The 14,098-nt window shown below is 49.9% G+C and overlaps 1 protein-coding gene across 2 annotated transcripts in view; it reads left to right on the top strand.

Annotated features, from left to right (window-relative positions):
* Nucleotides 1-14,098, top strand: part of PTPN5 (protein tyrosine phosphatase non-receptor type 5) — a 54,552-nt gene that overhangs the window by 18,570 nt on the left and 21,884 nt on the right. For both annotated transcript variants that reach the window (XM_029208226.1, XM_029208227.1), the window contains exon 2: nucleotides 3,604-3,684. In XM_029208226.1, the coding sequence (XP_029064059.1) occupies nucleotides 3,660-3,684 (25 nt within the window). In that variant the 5' untranslated portion in view covers nucleotides 3,604-3,659. The remainder of the gene's footprint in view (nucleotides 1-3,603; nucleotides 3,685-14,098) is intronic.

The following is a 14,098-nucleotide window of genomic DNA, read 5'->3' as shown; positions in this document are numbered from 1 at the left end:
AGTCCCTTTATGTCTGGGGTTCTCTGGTTCTAAGAGCAGCAGTGAGGGGCCAGCGCAGCAAGTTGCTGCCTGTTGTCACAGGCCAGTTTTCTGCTCCTGTTGCCCGGCTGGTAGAAGTGGAGAAGAGGAGAGAAGGAGCCTGCAGTAATCCACTGCAAGCAGCTATTTCTGCTCTTGGCAGGGAGGAAGGAGGGCAGTTCCCAGAGACTGGGCTTCTCCATTCAGCCTGAATGGACGAGCTCTTCTCTTTGGAAATCTAATTAAAACCCTCCCCTGAACAGCCTAGACATGCAGGTTTTGGCGAGGTTGCCTGGAGTCCTTCAACTGCAGGGCCGAGAGCAGGCTCTAGCTCCATTTTCCTCTACAGACGAGAGGTGCTACTCTTTCTGCTTTCCTGATTATGAAATTAGTCATTTTCTAGGAAGCTTATTTATAGAGTCCGCTGCACACATGCAGCGCTGAGCTATTCTGAACACGGCTTGGGGCCTGGGAGGCTTACAGCTGTGAGTCACACATGGGTCCCCCTCCAGAGGTATCTGGATACCTCAGTTACCTTTTTGCACTGAGCTAGGGGCCAGGCCTTTGGGGCTGCCCTCCAGCTGGGGCGCTCTTCAAGATAAATAAAGAAAAAGCTTCAGATCTGGAGGTAGGGGGTAGGTGTTCTCCATCCCAATCTACTTGGCCACCCACTCGATATATCACCTGGGGCAAGTCAGACCTCTGTTCTGTGCCTCCGTTTCCTCCTCTGCTGAATGAGAGGCCTTCCCGATGTGTGATTCTGGGCCTGCTGTGGACAGTAGCTGTGGAGGAAGGTTCCAAGTGACTTCACAAAGACTGCCTTCAGGGCTTCCCTGGTGGCGCAGTGGTTGAGAGTCCGCCTGCCAATGCAGGGCACATGAGTTCGTGCCCCAGTCTGGGAGGATCCCACGTGCCGCGGAGCGGCTGGGCCCGTGAGCCATGGCCGCTGAGCCTGCACGTCCGGAGCCTGTGCTCCGCGACGGGAGAGGCCACGACAGTGAGAGGCCCGCGTACTGCCAAAAAAAAAAAAAAAAAAAAAGAATGCCTTCATAAAGGCAGCTCAGATGATGGCCATGTTTGAGGTTCCTGATGTTTTTCCAAGAAGGTCAGGGCAACATTCAGTTGTTCAACAAGTGTTTGTTTATTTATTGAACACCTGCTGTGAACCAGGCACTATGCGAGGCTTTCAAGATACAATGGTAAATGAAACAGAAATGGTGGTCCCTGCCCTCGTGTCACTTATAATCTAATGTTAGTCAAATAATGGCCTGAGTTAAAATGAAATTTCAAACTCTGTCAAGTGCTGTGAGTAAAAAGTACTGGGAAGAAAATAGATAGCTAGTGGGAAGCAGCCGCATAGCACAGGGAGATCAGCTGGGTGTTTTGTGACCACCTAGAGGGGTGGGATAGGGAGGGTGGGAGGGAGACGCAAGAGGAAGGAGATATGGGGATAGATGTATATGTATAGCTGATTCACTTTGTTATGAAGCAGAAACTAACACAGCATTGTAAAGCAATTATACTCCAATAAAGATGTTTTTTTTTAAAAAAAAAAGTACTGGGAAGTAAAGCTCGGGGAGTGGTGGGGGGCTCTCCAGGCAGGGAGAAAAACACGTGCAAAGGCATCATGAAGGAAAGAGCCTGTCCCAGTGTAGCTAGAGTGCAGAGGTTAAAGGGGAAAGGGGCATGAAATAAAGTTGGAGGGATGAACAAGGGTTAGACCATTCAAGATCTGATAAACCATGTCAAAGGTTGCCATTGCCTTTGTTCCAAGTGTAGTAGGATGCCATTCAAGTATTTTTTAAGGAAAGTTATATGATAAACATTGAGTTGTGAAAAAGTTCTAGCTCAGGCTTGCCCCATCCAGATGTACAGGTTGTAAAGTGCACAGCCTATGAAGCCGTATGTATTGGAGCCATATGGAGAATGTTTTGGAGGCCAGGCTGAGTGGATGCCAGAGACCAGTTAAAAGACTGCCACAGTAATCTAGGCAAGAGATGCTGCCCTGGGCCAAGATGTAGGTGGTGAAGAGGGAGAAAAGTGGAGAGACTCAGGAGACATTTAAAGGGCCTTGAAGATAGCAGCCCTCTCTCCATAGGAGAGCTGGGCCCTGGGATTTGGGATTCTCAGAGACCCTGCCAATTGGAGTGAGGAAAAAATAAAACAATTGCCAATTGAGAGCAGAAGATGTCAGAATGAAAATGGTCACCATCCTTAACCCGGCCTGTCTGCCCTTCATTGATTCCGATCTGCAGCTGGGCCTGAAATCAGCCTCAGGACCAGTCCGAGAGGCAGGATTGCAGGACTAGTGGGTGGAGAGGCAGCTGACCTCTTGAACTTCTTGGAAGTATTATGCTAGCAGGGCTGTATTAAAGTTTCTTCTGGTTGGCAATTTCAGAAATCAGATGCTGTTGGTTTGAGCTGAAATGTTGGAATTTATTGGAAGGATACTGGGGCATCTTATGGCCTTAACAGAAATTTTGCCCAATCAAGACTCAAGATGGGCCGGAATGAAGTAGCTCCAAGACCCTTGGCAGCAGATGTTTTTGGACCTTCTCTCCAGGACATGGTGGCTACCGTGATTCAGCCCCCAGAATGCATTTTAAAAGTGCAGAGGAGAGGATCTGATTGGCCCAGCCTAGTTGGTTTGTCCAGCCCTGGATCAGTCAGCTACTGCCAGGGGTCAGACACGAAGGGCAGGCAGAGCCACTGGAGCCCACACCTGCACGGCAGGCTATTCCCAAAGCAGGGGAAGCCCTGAGAGCAACGCAGTTACCCTCAGGATATGTCAAAGTGCAGACACTGTCTGGGGTCTGACTAATCTCCAGCAACCTTTTTCCCAGCTTACTGGGTAAAGGAGAAAAACTAGTCCCCAGCATAGTCCTGGAAGGTGCCCTGATGAGCTAGAAAGAGGGTTTTCTGAGTTCGAAAAGAAATAGAACATTTAGAAAATGCATATACATATACAGCTACTTTTTCTAGCTATTTCCAGAGAAGAGTTTTGCATACCACTTTTTACTGCCTGAGGCACAGGGAATGTGCAGATGTGGGGAGCTGGACACACCGTATGTTACCCAGATCCCTCTTGCTCACCCATGGTTCAAACCCACAGGAACTAGGAGGCAGAATGGCACAGCAGTGAAAGTGTGAGCCTGGAGTCCTAGACTGTAATTTCGTACCCAGCTCTACCCTAATGAGCTGTGTGACCTGAGGCAGGTTACTTGACTTCTCTGAGCCAGTGGAATGATCCCTAATTCATGGGGCCCTGATGAAGATTCAGTGTGATAAAGTTTGTAAAGTGCTTTGAACGTAGTAAGCCCTCCTTCTGTGGCAGAGATGATGGTGCTGATGGTGGTTTTAAAGATGTTGCTGGTGGTTATTCCACCTGGAAGACACCTGTAAAATTCTGCTTCTGCCTCTGCAGCTTGACCCCTCTGTAGGTTGATCTTTTCCTCCGGTCCCCCTAATGGGGCAGGGTTATTCCAAGGGACACAGTGCAAGAAAGAAAGGCTTTTCCTCTTTGCTCAGGGTTTTGTCTTGATCCCAGCTCAACAGCCTCATCTCACATTTTTCATTCTGCTGCAGGAGTGAGAGAGAGAGAGAACCACACTGCTGATGACTCCGAGGGAGGGGCCCTGGACATGTGCTGCAGCGAGAGGCTGCCGGGTGAGTCTTCCCAGCACCAGGTCCCCCAGAGCGGCAAATGGAGGAAGAGAGCTCCGGATGGCACTGGGGCTGGAGGAAAGCCTGGGTGGCTGTGAATTTGCTTTAGAGGAGTGACTCAGCTGGTCTGTAGGTCTTCGTTTCAATGAGGATTTGTTTTTCTAATCCCTGATGTCTTTCTGACCTGTTATCATTTGGAGCTGCTGTAGACTCATCTGGAGGGAAGAAGAGGCAGCTGAGGGTGTGCGGGGAGGGTGGAGAGAAGGGTGAAGAGCTGGGGAGTCCAGGCTTGATCAGGACATGACCACTGGCCGGCGGTGTGCTGGGCAGATTTTGAAAGGTAAGATTAGGAAACACAGCCTGACCGTGGCATGAGCCAAGGGTGGGGTGGACGAAGTGGAGAAAATCCCTGACAGCCCTGAGGAGAAGCCTGGCTGTGAATGTCAGATTGTGCTGCTTGAGTCTGGTTGACCACACTTGAACCACGGGCCATTGCTCTCGCCACAGAAACATTACCAAGGCACTCCTGCCCGTGGAGAAGCAGCATGTCCAGTTGTAGACCAAATACCCAAGTCAGGATTAACAGCCTTGGAAGGAATGAAGGAAGGAAGGTGGGGGAAACTTTTTTGTGTTTTTTCCTTTTATAAAAGTTTTTATTGTTTTTTTTCCCTCCTTATAACAAATATCCATTGTAGAAATATTAGAAAATAACGACAAGAGAAAAAGAAAAATCACCATAATCCTGTAACACTACACACATTTTCACATCTCCCTTTCCAAACCTTTTTGTTAAGAAATAACCAATTCTGAATTCTAATTTTGAACTCTCAAACCTGTAGCTTGTCAGAAACCTCATGATTGGCAAGGAACCTTAGAGTGTCGAGTCTTCAGTGACCCTCTTTAAGACAGACATGGAAAACAACTCGGTGTGACTCTAAAGCCATGACTCTTTAAAATAAGTGGTTGTTTTTTCACCCCATGAGCAGTTGCCCCAGCTACGGATGAAGTTCCTCCAGTCTCCCACTGAGCATTGAGCCCTTCAGTATAATTCTCACCTTATCCAGTAGGGGGTGCCATTGCTCAAAACACTTAGGACGGCCTGTTGAGATGGGCTAGGATGGGTGCCACTGCACCAGTGTCGTTGTGGGACCCAAAACAGCTAGCTTGAGGACTAGACTTCTCCAAAGGGATGTAAGAGCTGTCTGCAAACATCTGAAAGGCTGTCTTGTGAAGGGGACGGCATATTCATTCTGTGTGTGTCTTATGAAGAGGGCATAAATCCAATACATAGAAATTTAAAAGAGGCCTGTTGGCCCACGGGATGCAGAACTTTCTTTCTGACTCTAAAAATAGTCCAGTCATCGAACTTGATAATGCAGGAGAAAATGAGTGTTCCATCACTGGAGGTATTCAAGTATTGTCTGGATAGACACTGGAGAGGAAATTTCCACAGTGGGTGAGAGGTCGAGGTGACAGCGCAAGTCCCTTTCAGCTATTAAACAGTTCTGTGATTCAGATATGAGTCATAGAATTCAGAGATGATTCTACAACCAGGGATGGCCCCAGTGGCTAGAAAAAAATCCACAGAAAATAGGACACCGTGTATAGGAATCCAGAGAGTAGCATGGTGTGGAGGAAAGAGCATGGGCTCTGGTCTTGGAGTCTGGCTGTTCTGCACACAGGCTGTGTGTTTATGGACAAGTCATGTAACCCGCTGGTCCTGCAGTCCTTTATTTGCAAATGGAAACTGCAACAGTATGAACATTTATCCTCACAAGGAAAATAAATGTAATCACACAAGCATTCATTCAACAAATGCTTATTGAGCATGTACTATGTGTCAGGTGCTGTACTAGGTGCTAGGGATATAGTGGTGAGTATGACAGACAAGGTCCCTGCCCTGCTTTGAGCTGCTTCTGGAAAATGGGATGAAGCCACCGCAGAGAGGCTACAGTAATAAGCGTGATTTGTTTAATTCCAACCTTCTCTCCCATTCCTCCCCAAAAGCCAACAACCAGAATAGAATCAAAGAGGAGTATTGGTCATCTCCGCTGGACCTGGCACATTGCCTACCTTGTGCCAGGCACTGTGCTAAATGCTTTCACATGTATGCAAAGGTGCAGTAGCACCGGCAGGTTATCTGAGAATTCAGCTTATTTCTGATACTGTCTCCCAGGAGATAGCATCAGATTCCACAGGTAAAGGGCTCAATCCCACAAGTCTGCCCTCTACTTCAGACGCCAGTTGCAAGCCCAGGTTGTTACCTGCAGTTCTGACCGACTGGCTATATATCAGAGGTTCCCACAACCCTCTCCTCAGGTTCAATTAATGTGCTAGAAAGGCTCACAAAACTCAGAGAAACATTTTAGTCACTAGATTACCAGTTTATTTTAAAAGGCTATTAAAGGATATAGATGACCATCCAGTTGGAAGAGATGCGTAGGGCAAGGCAAGGGGCGCGGAGCCCCCATACCCTCTCCCAGCACCACTCTCCCCACCTCTCCATGCGCTCACCCGGAAGCTCTCCAGGTCCCGTCCTTTGGGATGTTTCTGGAGGCTTTATTACATAAACATCGTGGATTAAATCATTGGCCATTGGCGAATGATTCAACCCCCAGCCCCTCTCCCTGGAGGTCGGGTCTGGGACTGGAGAGTTCCAGTGCTCTAATCACATGGTTGGTTCTCCTGGCAACCAGCCCCCACCCTTGGGTGGGATCCAAAAGTCACCTTCCCTGAAACATTTTCAGGAACTAAGGACAAGAGACCAAATATGATCCCACTGCTCTAGTAGCTCAGGAAATTCCAAAGACTTTGGGAGCTTTGAATTAGGAACTGTGGCTGAAGACCAAATATATATGAGAGATATATATTTTGGTCATCTGAATGACGAATTATATATTTCTGATAAATCATAATATCACAACCTATATCTCATGCAATCCTCTCTGCTACCCTAGGAAGTCGGTATTATTTGCTATCACCATCTCATAGAAGAAAGGACCAAGGTCCAGGGAGGTTGGAGGGTCTGTCCGGGTTCATCCAGTGTTCAGTAGAGTGAGGAGTCCCTCCAGGCAGTTTCCTTCCAGAGCCCAGGCTCCTGGCCGCTACCCCATTCTGCCTTCCTTGTCGCCATTGAGCCATTATGATCTCCTGGCACCCTGTGGACTGAGGCAGGAAGAACTAAGGTATGTCTGTCCCCAGGGAGGAGTTTGGAGGAGTTGGGCGATGTCACTGTGCCTGTCCCTATCTGTGTCCTTCCTCTGGAAAGCCCGCCTGCCAGGGGCCAGGCAAGTTATATGCCCTTCTAGGCACCCATGACGCCGTCTTCATATGATACTGAAATAACTTTTTGTCTGTTTCCTCCATGGGACCGTGAGCTCTTTGAAGGCAACTACCTCTCTATTCCATCCTCCATGGCAACGTTCATTCACTCATTTCTTCATCCATTTACTCAGTATTCACTGACGACTTCCATGTGTTGGGCACTCTGTAAGCACTGGAGTTTCAACAATGAAGCAACCTGAGAAAATTTCCCACCCTTACAGGGCAGTATTGTGCCCTAGTTAAGAGCAGGCATCCTGGACCCAGGCGTAGCTCCACCATTTACCGGTGGGGTGATCCTGGGCAAGCTACTTAACCTCTCTGCCTTCCATTTACAAAATGGCAAGAATAACATTCACTACCATGTACGGTTGTTGGAGGATTAAATGGAGCTCAGAACAATGCCTGGAATGTGGCAAATGACATAGGCATTTCCTATTAAGGGAAAGACAGGCAATAAATAGGTAAAATATATAGTATAGCAGATGGTGGTAAGTGCTGTGGAGAGAATTAAAGCCAAAAAGGGGGAGGTGGGAAAGGACCGGGACTGGGTGGCCGGGGGCGGGGGGCGGGGGAATGGTTGGCATTGTAAATAGGGTGGTCCTGGAACCTGGTAAGGAGTAGACTTCCACAGTGTTCGTCAGCCAAAACCACCAACCTAAGCTGCACCTTGGACATAAAAGGAGATGGAGGCATACAGGCCCAGAGACCTGGGGCGTTGGGCCTTTAGAATGAGCCCATGGACACTGCAAGCAGTTGCATAATGATGATGTAAAAATACAGCCCTCGAGTAATCTCTCCCCCTCCCAGCTGTCTTCCCCACTGGGTGAGACTAAGAGGCAAGGCAGAGTGAGGACCAGCCATGCCTGGGTGACTCACTCATTCCCACAGGAGCTGCCAGGCGGGGGGCGACATGGCCAACACTCCCGGGGCCGCGGTCACCCAGACCCTAGCCAGCGTCATCCAGTCCTCCCAGACTGAGATTTCTGGGTGAAAACATCCTCAGGCATCGCCGACACCTGCAGGCAGCCCACAGCTGCCCCCGGGGCAGGCATGCTCACTCGCACGCCCGGAGGCGTTCCACACAGGCGCACACACACTCATGTCTGCTGTCACTTGTCACGGCCTCGTGCTCACGTATGCATGTGCACACACCCACACGCAGTCCCCTGGGCACGTGCAGCTCCCGCACCTATGAGTCTTCTTCCTCTTGCACACCCAGGACCTCTTAACTCCATCACCCTGTCATCTACCCCTTTCCGCTAGAGATGCTTCTTAGAGATGGACACGCTTGTTCTCTGTTTCCTCTTTAGGTCTCATTCTTTCCTGCAACGACGCCCCCTTCTCCTGCACATGCAGATAAGCAGGCACATTCCTGCCCTCCCTCACTGCACGCAGTTCCTAGGTACTGTGGTGGGCACCGGTGTATCTCCAGGTCCGTGCACGGGGATACACAGGTTTCTCCTCTTGCGTGCGCACGCGCTTTTTCACGTGCTCACCCTCCTTTGCTCTTGCACTCCCCCTCACTTGCTCACTTCCTCCCTCATTTTCTTGCTCACAGTCACCCAAACACATTTAAACATTCAAACTCACACTCTCTCCCCTTCTGTGTGTAGGTGTTCACATTTGCGAGAAAGCAGGCAACGCTGCTGATGCTGGGACCTCTGCTCCTGCCCAAATAGCACCAGTGCAGGCCTAGCCTGGGACCAGCAGCTTCCTCAGGGATACAGGGCAGGGGAAGGAGGTGAATAAGGCAACAGTAGGTGCTGGTGATGGCATGACGTCACCACGTTGCTCACAGCGTCTCCAGTGGGCAGGTTCATGAGCAGGCCTGCTCCTAATGTTTGCAGGGACCAAGGTCAGACTGCCGTTGGGGCCCCTCGTGGGGCACCACCCCCTGCTCAGTCCTGCACTGGGAGGGCCCTCGTCTGAATGCATGGGGGCACGTCAGTCTGTGCGTGCAAGTATGGTTCACACTCCACCCTGCTAGCTGACACTTGGCCACCCCTCAGACCTAAATATACCCCCGGGGAAGACCACGTCCCTGCTCAGAAGCGTGTACGTGCATTCATGAAGGCTTCAGGCCATTCGGGCAGAGAGTTCTGGAGTCCTCGTAACCAGAGCATGGCCTGGAAAGCGGGGTGTGGGCACACGTCCTGGGCCCTGGGGGCCTCTTGCTCCATGGGGAGTGGCATGGCCAGAGGAGAGGGAGCCCAGGGGCCAGATCTAAGGACCACACTGCTTTGGGGAATAAGGTGCTCCCAAAGGCCTCCTACAGCCAGCAGCTGGTTGGAGCCATGGCAGTCCCCGCCACCCTGAGATTTAAGTGTGTTATGATCAGCTGGGTCTATGCAAGGCTGTGAGTAGCCACCGAAGGCCTGAGTAGGTCATTGCCCCTCTGGTAGGAACAGCTGACTTCTCCACACCTTAAGTCCTGGTGCTTTGAAGGCTACCCCCAGCCCAGCCCTAGGCTCCGTACCATCATGGATATCAGATGGACCCTCCTCTGAGGAGGTCAAAGTCTAGGTCTCAGCAAGAGACCACTGTCCATCCTGGGTGGTCTTTTATATAGTAAAGGCAAGGCCTGTACTGAGGAAATCTTTGTCATCGTAATCATGCAGTGACTACCCCTGGTCATCAGGGAGAGTCAGGCCATAGCTTTCACAGCCGTCCCACCATGACATGGATGAGGTCTTTGCCAGAAGCCAACAAGGGCTGATTGAAAAGGCAGCCTGACACTGTTATTGATTCAGCAAGCATTTATTGAACATCCACTTTGTGCCCAGTGCTGTACCAGGTACTGATGATACAGTGAATAGCAGGAGAGACCTGGTCCCTGCTCTCAGGAGGACAGGGTACCATGGAAGTGTGCAACAATAATATTACGTTATCTTGGGCGGGTTCGGCTGGGGGGGGCAGTCAGGGAAGGCTTCCTGGAGGAAGTGGCCTTTAAACTGTGACCTAAAGGATGAGTAGGGTCCTGACTCATGTCTTGAGGAACCAGCTATCAAAGCATCTTAAGGAATAGGTTAACCTCAGAATGGGCCTTATCCCCCACCTGCTAATGCTTGTTCTCACTGAGCCCCCTGATCTGGTGCCTGGTACTGGTTCAGATGGTCTGGGACCAGGTGCAGGAGCCCAGATGGACAAACGTAGAGAAGACAGACTTGGAAACGGTATCATTACTGAGATGTCACTTGTGCCCATCAACGCTCAGCAGCTTAGGTGCTGTTGACTTTTAGTTCTTTAATTGATGGCTCTGTTTTCATTCGGGACTTTTAATGCATTGAGGGGTGTTTATGTGGCCAATGGTACTATGAATTGTCTTTGAGACTTTCGGATAGAAATTAAAGAAAGGCAAACAACACCATCCAGATGTGCTGAGAACCCTAATTTAGAGAGTAGTCCGTAACGATACCACTGTATTGAGAAGAAATGTACCAACCCAGGTACTCACTGATCAGCGATGGTAGCGGTTAACTGTCCTCAGACACCAGGACAGATATGGAGGCAGGAGCCCATCTAGCTGGGTCTTGGGGTCCTGGAGGGGCAGTCAGACCTGGGTTCCAATCTCAGCTCTGCTGCTGACCAGCAGCTTGATCTCAGGTAAATAGTCTGACCACTTTGAGCTCCAAATTCTTCACTGCAAAATGAGGGTGATAATAAGATCTTCACAGACATTTTGGGAGGTTTAAATAAGCTGATGTGTGTGAAATGCGTATTACACAGTGCTCCATAAATGGTAGCTAATAATGATGGTGATGATTTTGCCAGGATGTGGAGTATAAACAGCAACCAAAAAAACCTGTACATGTTCCCAGGCATCAAGTCCCAGGCCAGACCTTCAGACGTGGAGTGGATAATATGGGTCTGTGGCTCTTTCATGACTCCCCACCACATGCCACCACAGACACATAGAGGAGTGTTGTTTACTTGTAAAGTCAGGTGGGAAGAGGAGCCAGACTTGCTGGAGAGGCCAATCATCCATTTTCCTGTATAGAAACAGTTCTGACATTCCTGGGAGTTGCCTGGATGTATGATGAAACTACAAAGAGAGTCTGTGCAACTGGAAAAAAGAGGCCATCTGGTTCAGTCCCGTGCCTCCACCCAGCTTGATGCTCAAGCCCTTTCAGACAAATGGGCATCATTGTATAACTAAGATATGCAGTGACACATGCTGTCACCTTTCTCCTTGACTTGGCCCGGGGACTAAATACCCCAACTCCCAGGAACTTCTTTACACCTTAAAAACAAACAAACAAAAACAACAACCTCTTTCCTTCCATTTAAGCTCATTTCTTCTTTTCAAGTCTCAGGATGTGCTTTGTTTATCTATTGCTGCCTAACTGTCTCAAAACTTACTGACTGAAAACAACCACCATTTTATTTGTTTATGATTCAGAGGGTCATGAGGGGCTCAGCTGGGGGGTTCTTCTGTTCCCTATGGCTTCAACTGAGGTCATTCACACAGCTGTGTTCACCTGGTGCTGGGCTGGAATAGAAGGTCCAAGAAAGCTTTTCTTACATGTCTGGCACCTTGGTGTGAATACCAGGAAAGGGGGATCACTAGGGCACCCTGGAGGCTGTCTACCATACTGCTTAAGAGTTGCATCCTTGAAATTCAAAAAGGCATATTCTCAGGATATGCCTGTACAGTTGTCCCTCCGTATCTGCAGGGGATTAACTGCAGGATTCCCCACGGATACTAAAATCCACCGATGCTCAAGTCCCATATGTGAAATGGTATACTACAGTTGGCCCTCCATATCCACAGCTGTGGAAGCCGCAGATACAGAGAGCCAACTGTATACAGAATGGTGGGGGGGAAAAATCCACCCACAGAGAGAGAAAAAAATACCAGAAAATATACCTAAAGGAAACCAGTGCCTTTCTCAGTGTGGTAGGATCATGGATGACTTGGGGTTCATTTATGCTTTTATGGGTTTTTTTCCCTCATATTTTCCAAAATCATTTTTAAAAGATTGGCCATCTGGGACTTCCCTGGCGATCTGGTGGTTAAGACCCCGCACTTCCACTGCAGGGGTGTGGGTTCGATCCCTGGTCGGGGAGCTAAGATCCTGCATGCTGCGTGGCGTGGCCAAAAAAAAAAAAAAAAAAAAAGATTGGCCATCGGGAAATATTTATTAATCCTCGCCAGGCAAGAGTGGTAGCTGGGGATCATGGGGGCCCCCTGGGGTGAGTCACCTCCCTCCAGGTTGGGTTGCTCAGCAGGGCAGGCACAGAGTCGGGTGCTGACCCAACCCCAGGGATCTTAATGGGGGCTGGTTAATCCTTTGGGGGCATCGGTGGAGACAGTCACCAAGGCATGGAATCCCTCCCCCCACCCCACAGAAAGCCAACGAAATGACTCACGTCATGTCATGTTGGTGAACCAGTTCAGAGAAGGGGAGACTCGGGGGTCCTTGACAGGCAGCTCTGTTTCACTAAGTCCATGAGTCCTTCAGTGGGTGTCCGTTCCCAGGGCAGGAGGAACAAGTTCTCGCTCTGTAATTCTCCCAGTTCCAGGACACAGACGGGATGGAGGGCCCTCTGCTTTCGTTCATTCTTTCCCCATTGGACCTTGGCCCCCCCTCCAACTCAACTGGTTTTGTTTTTACCTGGGGGAGGAGGGGGTAGTGACTGGTGGTAGGTTCAGAGCTGTCAGTCATACTCCTCTGTGGCCTTGCTTTCTTCACGGGTCCCCGCAGTGCCCCTCTCTGGTTTCATTCACTGATTTTTTCTCTTTTGTCTCCCACCGCCAGGTCCCTTCTCCCCACAGTTAGTGTGTTCTAACGTGTTTAAGGCGTATTTTGTGCGTTTCTGTGTGCTCTTGCAGAATGAGTGGCAATATGTCGCGTGTATATATTTTTAAAATTTGTGTCTATTGTGTTGTGTTCGGTCTCATTCTTTTCGCTCAGCCGTGTTTCTGAGGTCCTTCCATGGTGCCGTATGTCCTCTGATCCTTTGCTTCTAAGGGCTGCAGAGTATTCCCCAGTGTGTCCCTGGACACGGCCTACCAGCTTCCCCAAGTGATGGGAATGTAGGTGCCCCACTCCTCCCACCCCACCGCAGATAGCACAGGAGGGAGCTTCGTCTTACAGCTTATGTGTTTCCTAGGACTAGGTAAGAATTTTTTGGAGCAGAAGCACACATTTCCAGAGTTTTCTACTTCCCAGATTGGTTCCAACAGAGGATCTGGAACACAGAGAACCAGGAGGAAATGGTGTGGGTGGTAGCTGGGGAGATATGCAGGGGACAGAGCATGCTGGGCCTTTATTGATGGCCATGCCAGGGATTTTGGCTTTTATTCTAAGAACAAGGGGAAGCCATTGAACGAAACTAAAGCAGGGCCTCAGATTTGTTTTTTTAAAAAAGGCAACTGTGGATCTTTAGCCTTAGAAGGGCCCTTAAAGACCCCTAGGCACACTCTGAATTTACAGAAGGCCTCTGAGGCCCATAAAGGCAGTGAGATGCCCAGGGTCACACAGCCCACTCCTCACAGAGCTAGAACTGCTACCCAGGCCTCTTGACACTGCCAGTGTTGTGAGCCTCCCCAGTTACTGAGGGCAACAGCCCCTGGAGGGTTGGAATTTGTCAGCACATCTGTCCTGGGGGGTCTTGGTTGGCTCTTGCTCACCTCCTATCCCCTGGACTTTCCTGGACCTCTGAGAGCATTTACCAGGACCCACAAAGCAACCCCAAACCAGGACCCAGCCTTCTGCTGTCAGGGAGGGAGGCCTCAGACGTTCAGATACCCACAGGCAGCCCGTGTGAAACATCCCATGCTGGCTTAATGAGTGAAAACTGAACCAGAGGGTTAAAGACATGTGTGCCAATCCTGATTCTGCCTCTTACTCTCTGGACCTCAGTTTCCTCATCTGTAAAATGGGAGGGTGGAGCAAGAGGCTCTCCCAATTCTGTCCCTCCCTCCCCACATGTTTGGGCTTAAGTCTCAGGCACTAGGGACCTCTGGTACCCACTGCCCAGGGCCTCTCCGTTGGTTATTTTAGTTCTCACCGTGGGCTGGGGGGAGGGGATAGCTGCACCCTCAGAGTTTCATTGACCCTTTTCGCCCTTGGACTTCTGGGCCTCCGCT

This window comes from Monodon monoceros, unplaced genomic scaffold (genome assembly GCF_005190385.1).
Source record: "Monodon monoceros isolate NGI ecotype Baffin Bay Population unplaced genomic scaffold, NGI_Narwhal_1 Super_Scaffold_7, whole genome shotgun sequence".
NCBI classification, from domain to species: domain Eukaryota; kingdom Metazoa; phylum Chordata; class Mammalia; order Artiodactyla; family Monodontidae; genus Monodon; species Monodon monoceros.
Note: the sequence above shows the minus strand (reverse complement) of the source record. Positions and strands in the feature narration are given on the sequence as shown.